Source organism: Sminthopsis crassicaudata, chromosome 1 (assembly GCF_048593235.1).
Source record: "Sminthopsis crassicaudata isolate SCR6 chromosome 1, ASM4859323v1, whole genome shotgun sequence".
In the NCBI taxonomy this organism is placed as follows: domain Eukaryota; kingdom Metazoa; phylum Chordata; class Mammalia; order Dasyuromorphia; family Dasyuridae; genus Sminthopsis; species Sminthopsis crassicaudata.
In genome coordinates, this window is record NC_133617.1 from 706,913,981 (window position 1) to 706,932,483 (window position 18,503).

Consider the following 18,503-nt stretch of genomic DNA (forward strand, 5'->3'; position numbering starts at 1 on the left):
CTTTCTTTCTTTCTTTCTTTCTTTTCCTTCCTTCCTTCCTTCCTTCCTTCCTTCCTTCTTTCTTTCTTTCTTTCTTTCTTTCTTTCTTTCTTTCTTTCTTTCTTTCTTTCTTTCTTTCTTTCTTTCTTTCTTTTTAACATTTATCCCTTTTAAAAATTCAACTTTTTAACCCTTATTTGTTGAGATTTTTTGGAATCCTAGACATGCCATCCATTATTTTTCCTCCTGGCTTTGTGTCATTCATAAATGCACTCATAGCATTCTTCTGATGCATTTTCCCTAGTAACTCAAAATAGTAAATGAAGGTTATCTGGCATGATTGCTCTTAGTTGTTACTTGTACCTTCTCTAAGTGCTCATGAGTCACTTTTTAAAATAATGCATCTTAGAAATTGCCAAGATTTGATAACAAATCCATTAACCTATGGTTGACTCTACCTCCTTCCCTTTTGTGAAAACTGGAACTTTTGTCAGTGTCTAGTCACCACTCAGCAGTCATACCTTAGAGTTCTTTCTTTACTTTTGGATGCAATTTTTTTCTGGGCCAGGAGTTAATATATTCTCTTACCATCTTGTTACTGATCTTAGGTTTTAGTTCCTATTAAGTATGTTCCGTTATTCCATATTTCCATTTTGAAGTTTGATCTCTCTGGTAAACAAGACAAAAGCAAGATGGAAATTGAGGAGTACTGTCTTTTTTATGCGTGCTGTTTTTTCATTCAAATTATGATCCTATTCAACTTTTATTTGACAATTCCTTGAAGCTGGAATTGTCACAGCCCTAAGCAGGAATGCTACTTTCTTGACCTACTTGTACTCAAAATTAGTTAAATAATTCCCTTCCCTCTTTTTTGTTGTTTGCTTTTATAGGACTGCAGTATTCATTTGTATTTTCCTCATTTACCTGATTTTGCTTCTATTCTGTGTACAGATCATTTAAAATCTATAACCCACCGTACTGTTCTGCTACTCACTATAGTAAGAATAAAATTTTTGTTATGTTTCTGGATAAAACTCTAGGTTGTATATCCCATTCAACACCAGGGGGAGCCCTGGGGAAATGACATGCTTCCTAGATTTTTCAGGGAATGAATGAATGCTTTTATTCTTACTAAGGGGTATGCCCTTTGTAATAGTTTCTGGAGGGGGAAGTTAATGAATCAGATTTAGACTATCTCTGAGCCCCCATCCCACTGACAATGACTGCCTCTCTCCCTTTTTCTTAATCATATGAACATAGTAAAAAAGGAATTTACTGCACAAGGCCCTGAGAAGGAAAGCCTAATGCTTAGTTTTATCATAGTGTTGGAATCAACAAAAGGAATAAAATTGGTAATTCACTTAAACTGCTGAAAGCTTGTGTAGCTTACCCAAGACCCAGCCTATCCACAGTCAGTTCATAGGTACTTCAGAAGTTTTATAATGTATATTACACATTATATAATGTATAAATGTATAATTTATATAGGTCACAATGTATAAATGACACCACTTTTTTTATTTCCCTCTGTGGGTGAGCAAAGATAGCATGCAATAAAACACACTTTGCAAGTGCTGACCCATTCACCATTTCCAAGATGATCAATGGCATAGCAGTTGGGCAAGGCGTTCGGGCATGGGCTCCCAATACTGCCGTTTTCAAAGTCCTATCATAGGCAACCTTCACCTCCTCTTTTTGCTTCCTGGATTGTTATCCACTGACTGACTAAATAGGACTCCAAGTACTCGTTATTTGCTAGTGGAATAATAGGAGAGTGGGTGGGGTCATAGCTGGGAAATTGCATCGCTCTTGCAATGATGTCAAATTGTCCCAAAAGCCCATCTTTTGTTACACATTTGTTCTCCCTGTCAAACAAGGATATTTTTCTGGATGGAATTTTCTGGCGTGAGAATTTCCTCTATCAATGCAGATCACAATCTAGGCTTTAGCAGATCATAGAACTGGAAGAAATCTTAGAGGTTAGCCTCTCTTTACAGATGAGGAAACCAAAGCTTGATAAATTAACTGTTTTCCCTAAGATTGTACATCTTGTAAGTGAAAGAGATGGGATCTGAAACTGGGTCCTCTGATTTCAAATGCATCACTATTGCCTAGATCCAACAGAAAATTGCTTGCAATGCTGAGGTATTAAGAGTCATGTGGCTAGTATTTGGTTAAAACAGAAAGACATTGGCCATGATAGCACATGATTATAGCCTTGCTAAGGGGGAATCTATGATTTGTGGATAGCCTATCCAGTCTGAAAAAAAGGAAAAAAGGAAGAGAATGGGAGAGACATTGTGGGAATAGGGTCAATATTGAAATAAGAAATACTTGGGTTATGTCTGCCTCTGACACATACTACCTCTGTGATCATGGGATAAATCACCTGTCATCCAGAGTCCCTTTTCTCTTCTTCCAGATTTCTGTTAGTGATCATGTCAGGGAACTTAGAGAATTGCAAATTTCAGTGATGTAGTGGGTAGGAGGTTTATCCTTGTGAGGCAGGGATAGTAAAAAGGGATACCTGGAAGAAAGGGGAAATAGCTATAGTTTGTTTTGCCTGGAATTTGGGACCCTTGATAAGGGGAGGGAAGCTAGAGTAATAGCAGTGGTTTAGGGTGGCAAATCACTTTATCTTTGTTCTATCATCTGCACACTTGGAATGGAATATTGCTGCCCTGAAAGGAACAATAATGGATACTTGGAATAACATTATAAGGGAAAGACTATACCTATTTTATAAATGGGGAAATAGGTCAAGAGAGATAAAGTGACCTGCCCGGGATTACATAATATCCAAGGTAGGATTTGAACACAGACCTTCTTATTCCAATTCCAGTGTTCTATCCATTGTATCACCTAGCTTGCCCCTGCTGCAAATTAAGTATACTTGTGGACAATTGTCCTGGATATAGGATTCAATATTTCAGAAGTTTTAAAGGTATGGAAAAGAGGTTGTTGTTTGGGTAGAAAGGAGTTATGGCATGGATAGGGAAAAGAAAGATTTAGGATAGGATAGAAAATGTTCACATATAAGCTGGGTGATCATTCTACCAACGATGGTGTAAAGTGAACCCTGGAACCTAGAAAGAGGTTGGACTAAGTGACTTACAAGACCCTTCCATCCCTTTGACTCAATGGTTCTACAATCTCTTATAGACCAGCCACTAAGGGGCAGTCTTTGATAATTGATCTGCTTTAAGTGTTTGAGTTCTCAAAAAGGTGATATTTACCTATTGAGGTTCCCAGTCTATTTTTCAATGTCCTCCGTATACAGAAGGTGGCCCTTCTTTGTTTTCCATTCCTTACTCTCAGAGCCCAATTCCCTCCCGTTCTCTCTCCCACTCAAAATATTTTTTTGGGTAACATGGAAAAATGGAAACGACATTACACAGTCTCAACTCTTATTCTTACTAGCTGTGAGATCAGTAAGTCACAGTGACTTTAGTGGGGACAGATATATTCAAAACTCTCCATCTCACAAATTTTTTTTTTCTACTGAGGAAAGTGCTTTATAATGTAAAGTGCTCTTGGGGCAGCTAGGTGGCTCAGCTAGGTGGCTCAGCCCTGAAATCAAGAGGATCTCAGAGAGTTCAAATATGGTTTCAGACATTAACACTTCCTAGCTGTGTGATCCTGGGCAAGTCACTTAACCCCAATTGCTTCAGAAAAAAAATTGTAAAGTGCTGTAAAATAAGCTGTGGAATTAATCTGATGTCAGTCCTTTTACTCCTTTGTGTGAATTTGTTTCATGCTTCTTAGAATGGAAATGTTTCATGCTTCTAAGCTCTTACCTCTATTAATTCAATTCAGTTTAGGAAATATGTGTTTTACTGATCCATTGATCAGTTTTGTTTCAACCATAATAATACAAAAGAATGATTGTACATTCAGTTGCACCCCCTTGTAATTTGTCACTTGTCAAAAGTAAGGAAAGGGGGTAGGATTTAATTTTAAAGAAATGACTTTTTATTGATACCTTTTGTTTTTTCCATCACTACTTCATTTCTAAATATATTGCTCGCTATTTCCTATCCAGTAAATTCTCTCTTCTTCCAGAAAAAAGGGGAAAATCAATGAAACTAACTAAATGGATAGTCTTTCAATAAAAACATGATATGTGGTTTAATTTTAATTAGCCAGTGCCAATGTCACCGTATTTAGCCTGAATTGTGCTACCAGATCGACACTTCATTATAATGCCATAATTGCTGTGTAAGCTTATCTTTGAGATCTGTTTTCCTTAATCTGTATCACTTCATAGCAGTCTGCCCATTTTTTTTGGGAGAAACCTTATTATTTATTGTTCCTTTCAGGACTGTAATATTCTATTACATTTATATATGCCATGGCTTGTTTCATCATTCCCAAAGTTTTGGACCTATAATTTATTTTCAACTTTTGGCCATCACAAAAAGAATTTCTAGGAATATTATTGTACAAATAGATCTTTTATTTTTACATATATATTTGTATATATGCATATGTCTATACAGACACATATATATTCCTTATAACATAAACCTAATATTCAAATTGGTAGGATAAAGGGTGTAAATAATTTTAAAAAACTTTTTATGGTATAATTCCACATTACTTTCCCAAATAATTAGACCATTTCATAACCCCAAGAGTAGAATAGTATAAAATATTTGGGAATCTGTTTGCCAAGGGAAAGTCAGAAACTATATGAGGAAAACTACAAAACACTTTCCACACAAATAATGTCAGATCTAAGCAACTGGAAAAATATTAAGTGCTCTTGGATAGATAGAGCAAATATAATTAAGATGACAATACTCCCTAAACTAATCTATTTATTTAGTGCTATACCAATCAGACTCCCAAGAAACTATTTTAATGACCTAGAAAAAATAAAGTTCATATGGAAGAACAAAAGATCAAGAATTTCAAAGGAATTAATGAAGAGAAAAGCAAATGAAGGTGGCCTAGCTGTACCAGATTTAAAATTATATTATAAAGCAACAGTCACCAAAACCATTTGGTATTGACTAAGAAATAGAGAAGTTGATCAGTGGAATAGGTTAGGTTCACAGAAGAAAATAGTCAATAACTATAGCAATCTAGTGTTTGACAAATCTAAAGGCCCCAGCTTTTGAGATAAGAATTCACTGTTTGACAATAACTGCTGGGAAAATTAGAAACTAATATGGCAGAAAGTAGCCATAGACCCACACCTAACACTCTATACCAAGAAAAGGTCAAAATGGGTTCATGATCTAGACATAAAGAATGATATTATAAACAAATTAGAAGAATATAGGACATTTTACTTCTCAAATCTGTGGAGGAGGAAGGAATTTGTGACCAAAGAAGAATTAGAACTCATTGATCACAAAATAGATAATTTTGATTATATTAAGTTAAAAAGTTTTTATACAAACAAAACTAATGCAGACAAGATTAGAAGGGAAGCAATAAACTGAGAAAACATTTTTACATCCAAAAGATCTGATAAAGACCTCATTTCTAAAATATATGGAGAATTGATTCAAATGTATGGTAGTTCAAGCCATTCTCCAATAGATAAATGGTCAAAGGAAATGAACAATTTTCAGATGAAGAAAATGAAACTATTTATAGTCACATGAAAAGATGCTCCAATTATTATTGATCAGAGAAATGCAAAATAAGACAACTCTGAGATACTACTACATATTTGTCAGATTGGTTAAAATGACAGGAAATGATAATGACAAATGTTGGAGGGGATGTAGGAAAACTGGGACACTGTTACATTGTTGGAGGAATTGGAGAGCAGTTTGGAACTACGCTCAAAAAGTTATCAAACTGTGCATACCCTTTGACCCAGCAGTGTTACTACTGGGCTTATATCCCAAAGAAATACTAAAGAAGGGAAAGGGACCTGTATGTGCCAAAATGTTGGTGGCAGCCCTCTTTGTAGTAGCCAGAAACTGGAAACTGAGTGGATGCCCATCAGTTGGAGATTGGCTGAATAAATTGTGGTATATGAATGTTATGGAATATTATTGTTCTGTAAGAAATGACCAGCAGGATGAATACAGAAAGGCCTGGAGAGACTTACAGGAACTGATGCTGAGTGAAATGAGAAGAACTATGAGATCATTATATACAGCAACAACAAGATTATACAATGATCAATTTTGAGGGACATGGCTCTCTTCAACAAGTTCCACTTGTTCAGTGATGAGGAGAGAATCTACACCCAGATATATATATATATATATATATATATATATATATATGTGTGTGTGTGTGTGTGTGTGTGTGTGTGTGTGTGTGTGTGTGTGTGTGTGTAACATATATTAGATTACCTGCTAGCTATGGGGGGGGTAGGAGGGAAAATTTGGAACAAAAGGTTTTGCAAGGGTCAATGGTGGAAAAGTTACCCATGCATATGCTTTGTAAAAAAAAAAATAAAAAAGAAGAAAAAAGTAGAAAATTAATGTAACTATTTTCTCATAGCTCTGCCAATAATTTCATTTTCCATCTTTGCCAATTTTAAAAATATGAAGTAATACTGAAGATCTATTTAAATATACATTTATTTGGTTATGACTGATGTCATTCAGCAAAAGTTTTGTAAGCACCCATTGCGTTAGATAATGGAAAAAAAATAGCAAATTAAGTTTGATATGCTTCCTGCTTTCATAGGTCTTAAAATATAAATGAGGATTATGGTATGTACAGAAATAATTATGACATAAAATAGAGCAGCTAAAGGAAGGCAATGTGGTTCAATGGCAAACACATGAGATTTGCTGATAGAAGATTGGGTTGAAATCGTTCTGTCACATAGTTGACTTTGAATAAGTGATTTTCCTTTTATGTGTCTCTTTCTCTCTTTGAAACATGATGGTTTACTCAAAATTCTTTTCTTTATCTTTATGCCATATCTTCTTATCTTTATCTTATCTTTATGCCATAAGTACAAAAAGGGGGCAAAGAGCTATACAGAGTCCAAAGAAGGAAAATTAACTCCTAACTGAGGAGAGTAAGGTAGACTTCATGGAGAAGTAATTTTTGAAATGACCCTTGAAGGATGGGGCGAATTTTTATCAGCAGGTAAGATTGGGTCTGGTCAGTGGGACATTCTATGCATGAAACATGCTATAAGCAAAGATAGAGATTGGAAAGTACATGCTCAGTTCAGTTTGCCTAGAGTAGAGAGGATATAAGGATGAATAAACATGGGATAAGACTATAAGTGAAAGTTAGCAGCCTCTCTGGCCTTAAATGCTTAAGCAGCTATGTGGTATAGTGACTAGAGTGCTGGATCTAGAATGAGGAAGGCCTGAATTCAAATCCTGCCTTAAATAGTTATTAGCTGTATAACACTGAGTGAACTCAATTTCTCTGTACCTCAGTTTCCTCACCTATAAAATAGGGATAATACCAACACCAATCTTCAAGGGTTGTTGTAAGAATGAAATGAGATCATAATTGTAAAATATTACACAAAATTTTAAAAATCTATGTAATTGTTAGCTATTATCAACAAGTTCAGTTATCATTTGGTAATAATAGGGAACCATCAAAGAGTTTTGAGAAGAGAAGGAGAAAAAAAGAAACTAAAACACTGCTATTCTGGATAACGTGGCAGGACTAAAGTGTTTTTCTATTGAATTTTTTTGGTTTAGAAGAAGTAGACTATATGTCTCTGTACTGGATATGACTGTGGGGCTAGCCACACCTAGACAGGCACGTGGCTGGCTGCCAGTCAGCTGTTCTTGGCTAATTTAGGCCTTCAGAAGGATTGAATAAGGGAGAGAGTACTTGACTGTTCTATAATCTAAGACAGGGTCTTTTTGCTTGATAAATTTTTATGCAATGTGGATATATACATATATAAAATAGGTATACAAACCAAACATTTATTGATAATAAATCATAATTCTGTGATCTTGTATTTAATTACATGACCCCTTATTGGGGTTGTGAACAACAGTTTACAAAGCTTTGGTTTATAAGATTAGGTTTATAAATTATTATTCCTGCGTGATTTCATATCCAATCACGAAAAGGAACAACATTGTTTTAATATTGTGGGGGCAGGATGTGGGGTACTATTGCAAAACAAACAAAATCACCTGGGTCACCACTTTCTGCGTCCCTTTTCTTCTTCAATGTGCTCCTTCAAGGCTGTCCACCCTCCAACCACAGTGTCCTTATCTAGTGCTTCCTCCAAATTCTGGCTTTCTCCTTCTTTCAATTCAGACTTTATCATCCTGCATCTTTCTTCAGAGTTCTTTGTGATTTGATAATCTCATTTGTACTAAGATGTTATCTTCTTTAAAAATGATACCATTTAAAAAAATACCATTTTTTGTCCTCAGAAATATCTGTCTGCTAACTGAAAGGTCTGGGAGACAAAATCATAGCCCATTGAAAGATCTCCAACTATGTTAGGAGATATCAGTCCTTTGTTTTTTTGATTTAATTATTCTTAACTTAATTATTGAATCTTAATTAAACAATTATATAATTTATTAAATTAATTAATTAATAAATTTATTAAATTAAATAAGTGATATAATTAAAATAATATTATTTAATCTTAAGCACTTAAGTTCCTTCTTGTTCTCTGTTTTTTCTTTAACATTGATTCAGCATTATTATGGTATGTTGGATACTAGTTCTATGTTGTTGACTTCACTTGATATAAGAACTTCCTACTTTAATGGCTATCTCTCATTCTTGGGTCCTTTCTTGCTAATGATCATTGGCAAAGAGGACGAATCATAGGGGATAAAATATGTTTATTTGTTCAGAGTTCTATTGTTTCTCTACCCAACATTCCCTCTGAGTTAACTCAATTAACCAACCCACCAAGATTTGCTGAGTATCTGCTATGTGTCCAGTCCATGCTGGGCAGCCCTAGTCTACCCCAGTATAGAGAGAAGTATAGGATGTGCCTTTTAGAAAGTTGGACTTAAGTTGAAGAGATAAACCTTAGTCATATTAAACATGACAGGCCACATGACATATTGAAAAAATAGCTGATAGTTTTTGCCATTCTCAGCAAGTCATTTAGTCTCTCAGGTAGCTCAGTCAACTCTAAGGTTAAACACTACAGAGCCATTGCTGCTCTGTGCTGGGAGAGAAACTTTACTCACCAGGGAACTCTTACACAGATAATAAAAAGGCATCTGCCTCAGAAGGTGAAAGGCTTAAAGTTCTAGAGGGCCTCAGCATTTGGTTTAATCCTCTCATTTTTACAAATTAAGAATCTGAGTTGGAGGACAATAAATTAATTTGCCCAAGATCATACAACAGAAGCAGGATCTTAATTCATATCCTTTGACTCTGGAATCAGAGATTTCAGTCAGTCATCAGTCAGTTGACAAGCATTTAGTAAGCACCCCATTATGTGTCAGGCATTGTCCTGAAGCTGGGGATACAAAGAAGAGCAAAAGTAAGTCCTGGATCTCAAGGAGCTCACAGACTGATGGGGGGGACAGCATGCAGATGTCTTTGTATAAACATGCTATGTGGTAAGGGCAAATTGGGTAAATCAGCAGAGGGAAAGCACTAGTCTTGAAAGGGATCAGGAAAGGTCTCTTGTAGAAGGTGGGATTTTGACTGGACTTAGTTGGGGGTGTCAAGAGGTGGGAGATGAGGAAGAAGACCATTGTAGGTAAGGGACAGTCAGAGGCGATGCTAAAAGTTGGGAGCTGTAGTTTCTTGTTTAAGAAATTGCCAGGAGGCCAGGGTCACCGTACCCAGAATTTATATGAGAATAAGGTTTAAGAACACTGGGAAAGTTGATGATGGAAGGAGCAGACTAGAAAGGGTATGGAACACCAAACAGATTTTATATTGGATGCTGGAGGTAATAAGGAGACATTAGGGTCCATTGAGTTGGGGGGTGACATAAGACTGTATTTCAGGAGGTGGACATGAAGAAGGAGACCCTTCTGAGGATTAGCACGTGAAAATGCCTGGAATTGAGAAATAGAGTATCTAGTCTGAGGAGCAAACCACAATTGTGTTATCCAAATGATATGTATATATAGATGTGCATATATTCATGTACATATCATTTTGCAAACTTTAAAGAATCATATAATTATTTGATTTTATTATGAGTCTCTGGAAGGGATTATTATGGACATCGAGGTGGCAAAATGGATAGAGTTCTGGGTCTGGAATCAGGAAGACCTGAAATCAAATACATTCTTGGACACTGTGTGACCCTGGAGAAGTCACTTAATTCTGTTTGCTTCCCTTTCCTCATCTGTAAAATGAGCTGGAAAAGGAAATGGCAACTTATCCAGTATCTTTGCTAAGAAAATCCCAAATGAGGTAATGAAGATTCAAACGTTACTGAAACAACTGAATAACAATACATGTTTAATTTTATTATATTGCTCTAGAAGGGATTATTATTAAGTCACTTAAGACAGTATCTAATTAAATGCTCAGGAGTGTGGCACACATTCAGAGTTCCAGGAGAATCGTGATTCAATGGCCAGAGCACTGACTGGACTGCCAGAAGAGCTGGGATCAAAACCTGCCTCTGAGGCTTCCTAGCTGTGTGACCTTCAGCAAATACCTTCCATTCTCTGAGCCTTAATTTTTTTCACTTGTGAAATGTCAGACTCCTTGGCTTCTGAGGGCCCTTCCAGCTCAGAATCTCTGACTAAGAGTTGGAGGGAGAGAGCAGTGAGGATTCAGAGGGTCAGGGAGACTTTCACAAAGACGATTAGGATTGATGGATAGATAGGATTTGGAGAGATGGAAGAGAGAAGAGAGGGAAAACTGGTGAGAGAGATGGTGGCTCTCCTCTGCTTGACAGGCCTAAACAATTTCTCTATTAAAATCTACAGTTTGAGACTTAACCTAATAAGAACTGGGAACTTTTAGGAAAGGGAAGATTTACACAAGGAAGTTGACTGATGCATTGGACTAATTTAGCATAAATCAACCAACTTTTCATTCAGTATTTATCTTTTGTTTAACCAAATCTGTGCTGATAATTTCCCCTTTCTCCCCTTCTCCATAGAAAGTCTTTTTCAATCTGTTCAATTCTATTAGGAAATTCTCTTGCTGATCTGAGAAGCTGAAAAGGTTTTTGAATAGCTCTGAGGGCCTCAGTAATGATGAAGCTATTTAATCAAGTACACTCTTCTGGGAACAAATGAACATTTCTACCTAGACAATCTCTCTGTAGGGCCATACTCGGGCCAAGAGACATAGCTTCCAGGAGCTCCCTTTCCTCTGAACAAATTTAGAAATTCATCTCAGTCTGGGAGAAGCAGCTCTTCTACTACAATGTTGAATTTCCTTGATTAAGTTTGGCTTTGGGTTAAATGATGAAAGTGGCTAGGTTAGGTATTGGTGTCCATGGTTGCTATAGATTTCTGATTCCTATTGCCAGGAAAAAAACCAAAACAACCAGTCAATAAATCAACAGCAGCAGCCAATGAACAATAACAATGGCAACAGCAACAAATGTAGTACTCTAATGGTAGTCCTATTTGTAAAACCATATTTATAGAATCATAAATGTAGAACTAGAAAAGACCCAAGTAAGCAGTCATTTAGTCTAAACCTCTTATGTAACAGATGGGGAAACTGAGGTCCAAGGTCATTTACCCTGATATCTCCCTTGGACCATAGGATCACAGATCCAAAGTTGACATAGATCTCAGGGGAAATATAATGCAACTTTTCCTAATTATGAAGATGAGAAAACTAAGATATAGGAGAAGGTTTGCATGAGTTTCCCAAGAAAATAGTGTCAAAGGTGAGGTTCAATCCAAGTGCTATGACTCTAGAATTATTGCTTGTTGGGATAATTCATCATCAGTCTAGCCACTGGATGGTGGCTTTCTTGGCCAGATCAACTGTTAAAAACTGTTCACTAAGCTGTCTGGCTGGGGTCATGATCTGTGCTAGTGGAGGGAGACTTCACATTGATAAAATCTTGGATCTGAGAAGCATTGAAGCCCAAATGTATTGGCTGGATCAATGAGAATTTGAAGAAATATTTCCATTTCTTCCCTCTCTCCTCTTCCCTCCTCCCCCTCTCTCTCTTCTTCCTTCCTTCCTTCCTTCCTTCCTTCCTTCCTTCCTTCCTTCCTTCCTTCCTTCCTTCCTTCCTTCCTTCCTTCCTTCCTTCCTTCCTTCCTTCCTTCCTTCCTTCCTTCCTTCCTTCCTTCCTTCCTTCCTTCCTTCCTTCCTTCCTTCCTTCCTTCCTTCCTTCCTTCCTTCCTTCCTTCCTTCCTTCCTTCCTTCCTTCCTTCCTTCCTTCCTTCCTTCCTTCCTTCCTTCCTTCCTTCCTTCCTTCCTTCCTTCCTTCCTTCCTTCCTTCCTTCCTTCCTTCCTTCCTTCCTTCCTTCCTTCCTTCCTTCCTTCCTTCCTTCCTTCCTTCCTTCCTTCCTTCCTTCCTTCCTTCCTTCCTTCCTTCCTTCCTTCCTTCCTTCCTTCCTTCCTTCCTTCCTTCCCTCCTTCCTTCCTTCCTTCCTTCCTTCCTTCCTTCCTTCTTTTCTTCCTTCCTTCTTTTCTTCCTTCCTTCTTTTTTTCCTTCCTTTCTTCCCTCCTTCTTTCCTTTTTTAATTTTAGAGGCAATAAGGAACCATTGTGTATGAAATATGAATGAAGTATGAATATGAAAGTGACAGGATCAGATTTATGCTTAATTTTCAATAGCTTGGGAGTGTTAGAATCTTGCTTGGGAGCTTATGGGGGATGCCTTGGGTGAGTGGGGAAGGAAGGTGTCAATAACAGCTTGAGGGACACAGAAAGTAAGGGAGGGCTGTGCTAGAGCTGGTGGGCATCCCCTGTGCTTTTCTCCCCTCAGGTTGGCTCTGTCAATTGTCATATTGACTTGATGTCCTATTAATGCTTTGATCTTAACTCTCACCCTTTCTGTAGCCTCTCTGTTCATCATTGCCATGCTCCTGGCAAGCCTCAACAGCTGTTGCAACCCCTGGATCTACATGTTGTTCACAGGCCACCTCTTTCATGACCTGGTGCACCGTTTTCTCTGCTGTTCCACAAGTTACTTGAAGACCAACCCAGGGGGTGAGACCAGTGCCAGCAAAAAAAGCAACTCTTCCACCTTTGTCCTGAGCCGGAAGAGCTCCAGCTTGAAGAGCTTCACCCAGCCAGCTGGGGAGTGAGGAAGAACCCAGACAAAGGGTTTGGAGGTCACTGGATTTAATTAACTTTGTGTTGGCAGGGAATTTCTGACCCACCATGGGGGTCTATGTACAAATATATGTGTATATTTATATAAATGTATGTATGTATGTATGTATGTATAATTATAAGCTTCTGTACATAGATACAATTTGGGCCCATGCATTATGGGGTACCAGAAATATGGATCTAATAACCAAAGTGGTCATCCCTTATGGAGGTTCTGTGCCACTTCTTATCTACTGACCCTTCAATCTTCTGGGCCTTCTGGTAAGATCTCTTGTTGTCCCCCTAAAGTACTCAAGACTCCCTTCTTCTCCCTCCCGATCAGAGGATGGCTTCTGTGGATTTGCCTTTATTCTTTGTTGAAATGAAAGGCAGCCTGGAAGAATGGAGAGAGGGGCATAACCTAGTGAAGTCCTGCTTCTGAAAGTAGTCTGTGTGACTCTGGGCAAGCCACTTCACTTCTCAGTGACCCAAGCAACTCTCTATATTGGATAGTTCCACAGATCTTGTAGAAAAGGAAAAGCCACCAAAAATTAATGTTGGTAGGCTTGCTGGGGCAAATGTAGAGCAGCAGTGCTTTCATTGTTGTAAAACTTGCCAGTGTTGTAATGAGGAATGCATGGTTGGTAGGGCATGTGGCTAGAAGGAGAAGGGAAAATTGGGAACAGAAAATCTAGGGTTTTAAGGGCTATATTAGCACAGTTAGGGAAAAAAATCCTGACCAGCTGCTTCTGTTCTGGAGTGGCAAACAGTTGCTCCAGGGTACAGATTAACTAGGGCTTATTCATCATTAGGTTAATGTAGCCATGACCGTCATATTGGACAATCTGGTTTAGGTAAACAGACCAGAAGTTTGGTTTAAAAAAAAAAAGATGGGCTTTTAAAGAATTGAATAAACACAAGTGAATTACAGCAAATCTGAGGCTGCAAATGAATTTCCAAAAGGCACTAACGTTCCGGGTTTTTATTTACCTAGATATCTACATAGAGTCTCCCCCTGGTGAAAATAATGATAATTCTATACTCCATCCCTATATGAAGAATAGAGTTGATGAAGCCTTGGAAAAAGAGACTTCTTTATTTTTTCTAGCTTCTAGCTTCTAGAGAAGACATACATGGTTCTGGACGGAATGTGCAACTCCTGCTTTGAATTCTATTATTAATCTTATTATTAAGCTGAAATGTTAAAAATAACCAGATTCTAAAAATTATGGGGCTAAATTTTAAATTCTCTGAATGGACAATGGAAAATTTTATCAAAATGAAATGGAAAAGTATTTATTAAGCAATGTGCAAAGTACTGTGCTAAGATATAAACAGAAAAGAATCCTATATTCTAAATATATATATATATTATATATAATACATATATATAGCATATATTTATGCATCATAATATAATATATAATACATATATATAAGTATGTATATATGTATATATGTATAGCAGGGCTTGGCTGTAGGGCAGATGGAAGGCCTTCCTGGGCCTTAGGGTTCTTAGGGTTGCAGCAGCAGAGTAGGTGATAAGGGTCAAGAATCAGGCAATGTCAGGTTAGATGGCAATGGCCGAGGGTCCAGAATGCATGGTAGCTGGTAAATAGTATGGTAAACCTCAGTGGACACTATGGAGCAATAAAAGGTTCTGTAGCACAGCCCAGTAGATTGCCATCCTGTCAGAGGAATTATGGTGGGTGATTTTCTAATTATCCAAGGAGTATGAGTGGCCACTTTCCTGATCAATGACTGTTCAGAATGGGGTGATAGATTTGAGTGTTGGAATGGAATGGAGTTCAGTTCCATTGGGAGTGGGAAGGTAAGAAATTTATATTGAGCATCTGGTGAAATGGGGTAATAAAGTCTGAAATAGGGGAGCCAGGAGGACTATTTCTAATGGGTCCATGGGCAGTTCATCAGATTGGGGATAGGATAAAAAGGCTGGGCTGAGGGAAGGATCCTCAGCTTCCTTCAGCATCTGCTTCTGCTAGGATCTAGATAGTAACATATTTAGGGGTAAAATTATTTATGTTAGAAATTTCAGGAAATAAACATAGAAAATGAAGATGTATGTGGCAGGTCAGATTTTAGAAGATGGGTTAGAAATTTGTATTGACTTGTGGTGAAACGTCACTTGATGCTAAGTGTGATTACCTTTGTCCTACCAAATGCATACCGTGATATTTCTGTGAATTGCCAAAGGATGATATTTGCCTATTATCGATTAATCTTCTTTTGTAATTTGCTTTACAGATAAGATGCTTAATAAAGGCTTTTCTCATGTGTGTCCTCTCTCTTTCGCTTTTTAATTCGCTGCCTGCAAGAGGGATTATTTGTGGTGGCTTTGGAGGGGGAGTGTTGGATTTTTCAAATTGCTGCCTCGGTGATCCAGTTGGCTTTGGCTTTCATGTCTCTGGGTGGGAGCCGACTGCATGCCCAGCGCTCATCTCTAGCACGACAGGCTCACCACATTCCTTGGAAGTCCTCCGCTTACTTCATAGTCCTGGCATCCCCATCTTATATTGTGGGACCGCATCTGCTGTCGGTGACATTCTGATCCTGGGTGTGCAGAATCACCCAATGTTATTCCAAGAGGCCTTGGAGATCATTTAGGCCAAGCCCCTCGTTTTGAAGAGGTGGAAATTGAGACCCAGGGAGGCAGGATTTAATTCAAAGCAACAGTTAGTCCAGAACAGGTGTCCGGACTTTAGCTTCGTGAGCCTTTCACCATAGACTCACAGTATCTCTACCTATCTCCATGGACTTGTATGACATCATAGAACATAGGAAGGAATCTTTGAGATCTCCTAGCTCAACTTCCATATCTTTGAAAAAGTTAAATGCAACATATGGAGTTCTAAGATATGGTTGCTTAATATGCCAAGGTCCCTGGTGAAGCCTGATGTGTGTAATTAAATTTAAATAAAACACAATGGATTTGTCTTCCAAACTTCAGATTGCCCTATCAGAACTAATGCCATGAACTAATTAAACACATCAGACTCAAGGTAACAGAGTGTTGTATCATTAAGAAACATCTGGAAGATGGTTGCCTCTCTTTGCAGGTATAAGCCATTTATCCAAGATTACATGATGATGTGAGTATCCCTTATTTCTTATTTCCTTGTGTTGTGTGTTCATTCTCAAAGAGGACCCATGACATCAAGAAGGTGACACCAGGACATGTGAGTGAATTGGATTGAAGGGAGGGAGGGCTGAACAAAGTCACCTATCTCACTTTCTGCTTCAGAGCCATTTGGGTCCAATGGGGAAATATAGATCAAGATGACTGAAGATGGCCCTGGGTGCAGTGGGAGACTCGACTTCTTTAAGCTAAGGCCTTTCTGGGTCTCAGTTTGACTGAGGCAATGCCCAATTAGTGATTAAGGGCTAAGCAAGAAATGAGGCAGAGCGTCAAATCTCTTTCTATCTCTGTCTCTCTCTCTCTTGTTTGTCTGTCTTTTAAAGAGGCAACTTATAATCAATATCAGTGTAAGAAGCTACCAGATTGTGAGTCATCCACATACCCTCATCATAGGATTTATAGCTGCAGGGACCCCTAATAGACTGTCTAATCCAATCTTCTTATTTTACCCATGAGCTGAAAGAGAAATAATCTTCCAATTATAGTTTGCACTGAACCATGCTTTGCCATTTCTTCCCTCCTTTTCTCTCTCCCTCCCCCATCCATCTCTCCCTCCCTCCAATCTCTCTCTCTCCTGTCTCTCTCTGTCTCTCTCCTCTCCTCTCTCTCTCTCTCTCTCTCTCTCTCTCTCTCTCTCTCTCTCTCTCTCTCTCTCTCTCTCTCTCTGTCTCTCTCTCTCACTTTCTCTCTCTGTCTCTCTCTCTCTCTCTCTCTCTCTCTGTCTCTCTCTCTCTCACTTCTCTCTCTCTCTCTCTCTCTCTCTCTCTCTCTCTCGTCTCTCTCTCTCTCTCTCTCTCTCTCTCTCTCTCCTCTCTCTCTCCCCTCCCCTCCCCTCCCTCCCCATATCTTTCTGTCTCTGTCTCTCTCTGTTTCTCTGTCTCTCTGTCTGTCTCTCTTTGTCTCTGTTTCTCTCTCTGTCCTATACACATAGTTTATCAATCTGGGAGGAGTACACCCTTAGGGTTTCTGGCTCAAATAGAAACAATTGCTATTGATACTCATCCTGAGCCAATTAGGGCCCAGAAAATGACCAAGTGGAGCCTGGAACCTATTGGTCAATCCATGATATCAAATCACTTTGTTACCTTTGCTCTTGATATCTGTCTGTCTTTCTTTGCACAATAAATAAAATTTATTAGGCTATTTAGGGCTCAACAAATTCATGAAGCATCTCTTCTGTGGATGTTGGGTTTTTCCCCTAACATATGTATAGATAAGAAAAATGAGATTGGGAAAAAGTGAAGTTATTTGTTTAAGAACTCACTGATGTGGTATAATGATTTGGAATCTATTAACCTCTGTTGACTTGGAAAGTCTCTCAGGTCCATTTTATGTCTGTTATTCTATCACCTGAGTTCAAAATCTTCTGTTTCTTTCTACTGGTGTAGAATTAGACAGTTTTATTATTTTTTTTTTCTGTGTCTCTTTCCTTCCCTATGAATCAGGTCATCACCAAAGTTCCTTCTTGTTTCCAAATTCTATGAGCTAGAACTCAGTGAGTTAGAATTCCTTGACTTCCAGCCTGATTTTGTGCTTCACTTGTCATTTGTCCTTCTTTCTCTTAAGTGGACTGGTGACATCATGAGATGATGTCTTGACTTGGATGTGAATTGGAATTAAGTGAGGTAGAATTGAGCCAAGTCATCACCTCACTCTATCTCTTCCTGAGTCATCAAAAATCTAGTGGCCAGAAAAAAATCAATACGTCCAGCTCTTTGATTCTGTAAGTAGGAAGAACACCTCATGTGGGAATTCCCAGCACCAGTATGGTCTATGGTTCCATAGAAAAGGCTTTGAAATTAATAACCTGACACATACAGATGTTGTAAGACTCTTAGTATCTCACAGTCAGGGTCAGAGACAGCAGTCAAAACTAGGTGTTTCCTACTACAATTCTCTCCATCCATTACATCATGTAGCTCTTAAAGTGGCAACTTATAATCAGTCTAAGAAACTACCAGACTGGGTACTCTTAACAGTGCATAGCTTACAGCTGGAAGGGACTCTCCACAGACCATCTAATCCAATCTCCTCATTTCACCCATGAGGCGAGAGAGGAATATTCTTCCGATATTTTGGAAGCTGAACTATACTGACACTTCTTCCTATTCCCTTATGCTGAAAGGGAAGGATTTCTGAGCCAGATGAAGCATGTTATATTGGGTTGGATCATAGAGCTAATCCAAGAGGGCCTTATTAAACAGAGGACCTTCCTACCATGGATGCC

The 18,503-nt window shown here is 38.2% G+C and overlaps 1 protein-coding gene across 2 annotated transcripts in view; it reads left to right on the forward strand.

The window, feature by feature from the left end:
* Positions 1–15,416, forward strand: part of OXTR (oxytocin receptor) — a 139,701-nt gene extending 124,285 nt beyond the window's left edge. For both annotated transcript variants that reach the window (XM_074284029.1, XM_074284028.1), the window contains exon 3: positions 12,865–15,416. In XM_074284029.1, coding sequence (XP_074140130.1) covers positions 12,865–13,112 — 248 coding nt within the window. In that variant the 3' untranslated portion in view covers positions 13,113–15,416. The remainder of the gene's footprint in view (positions 1–12,864) is intronic.
* Positions 15,417–18,503: the final 3,087 nt, after the last annotated feature.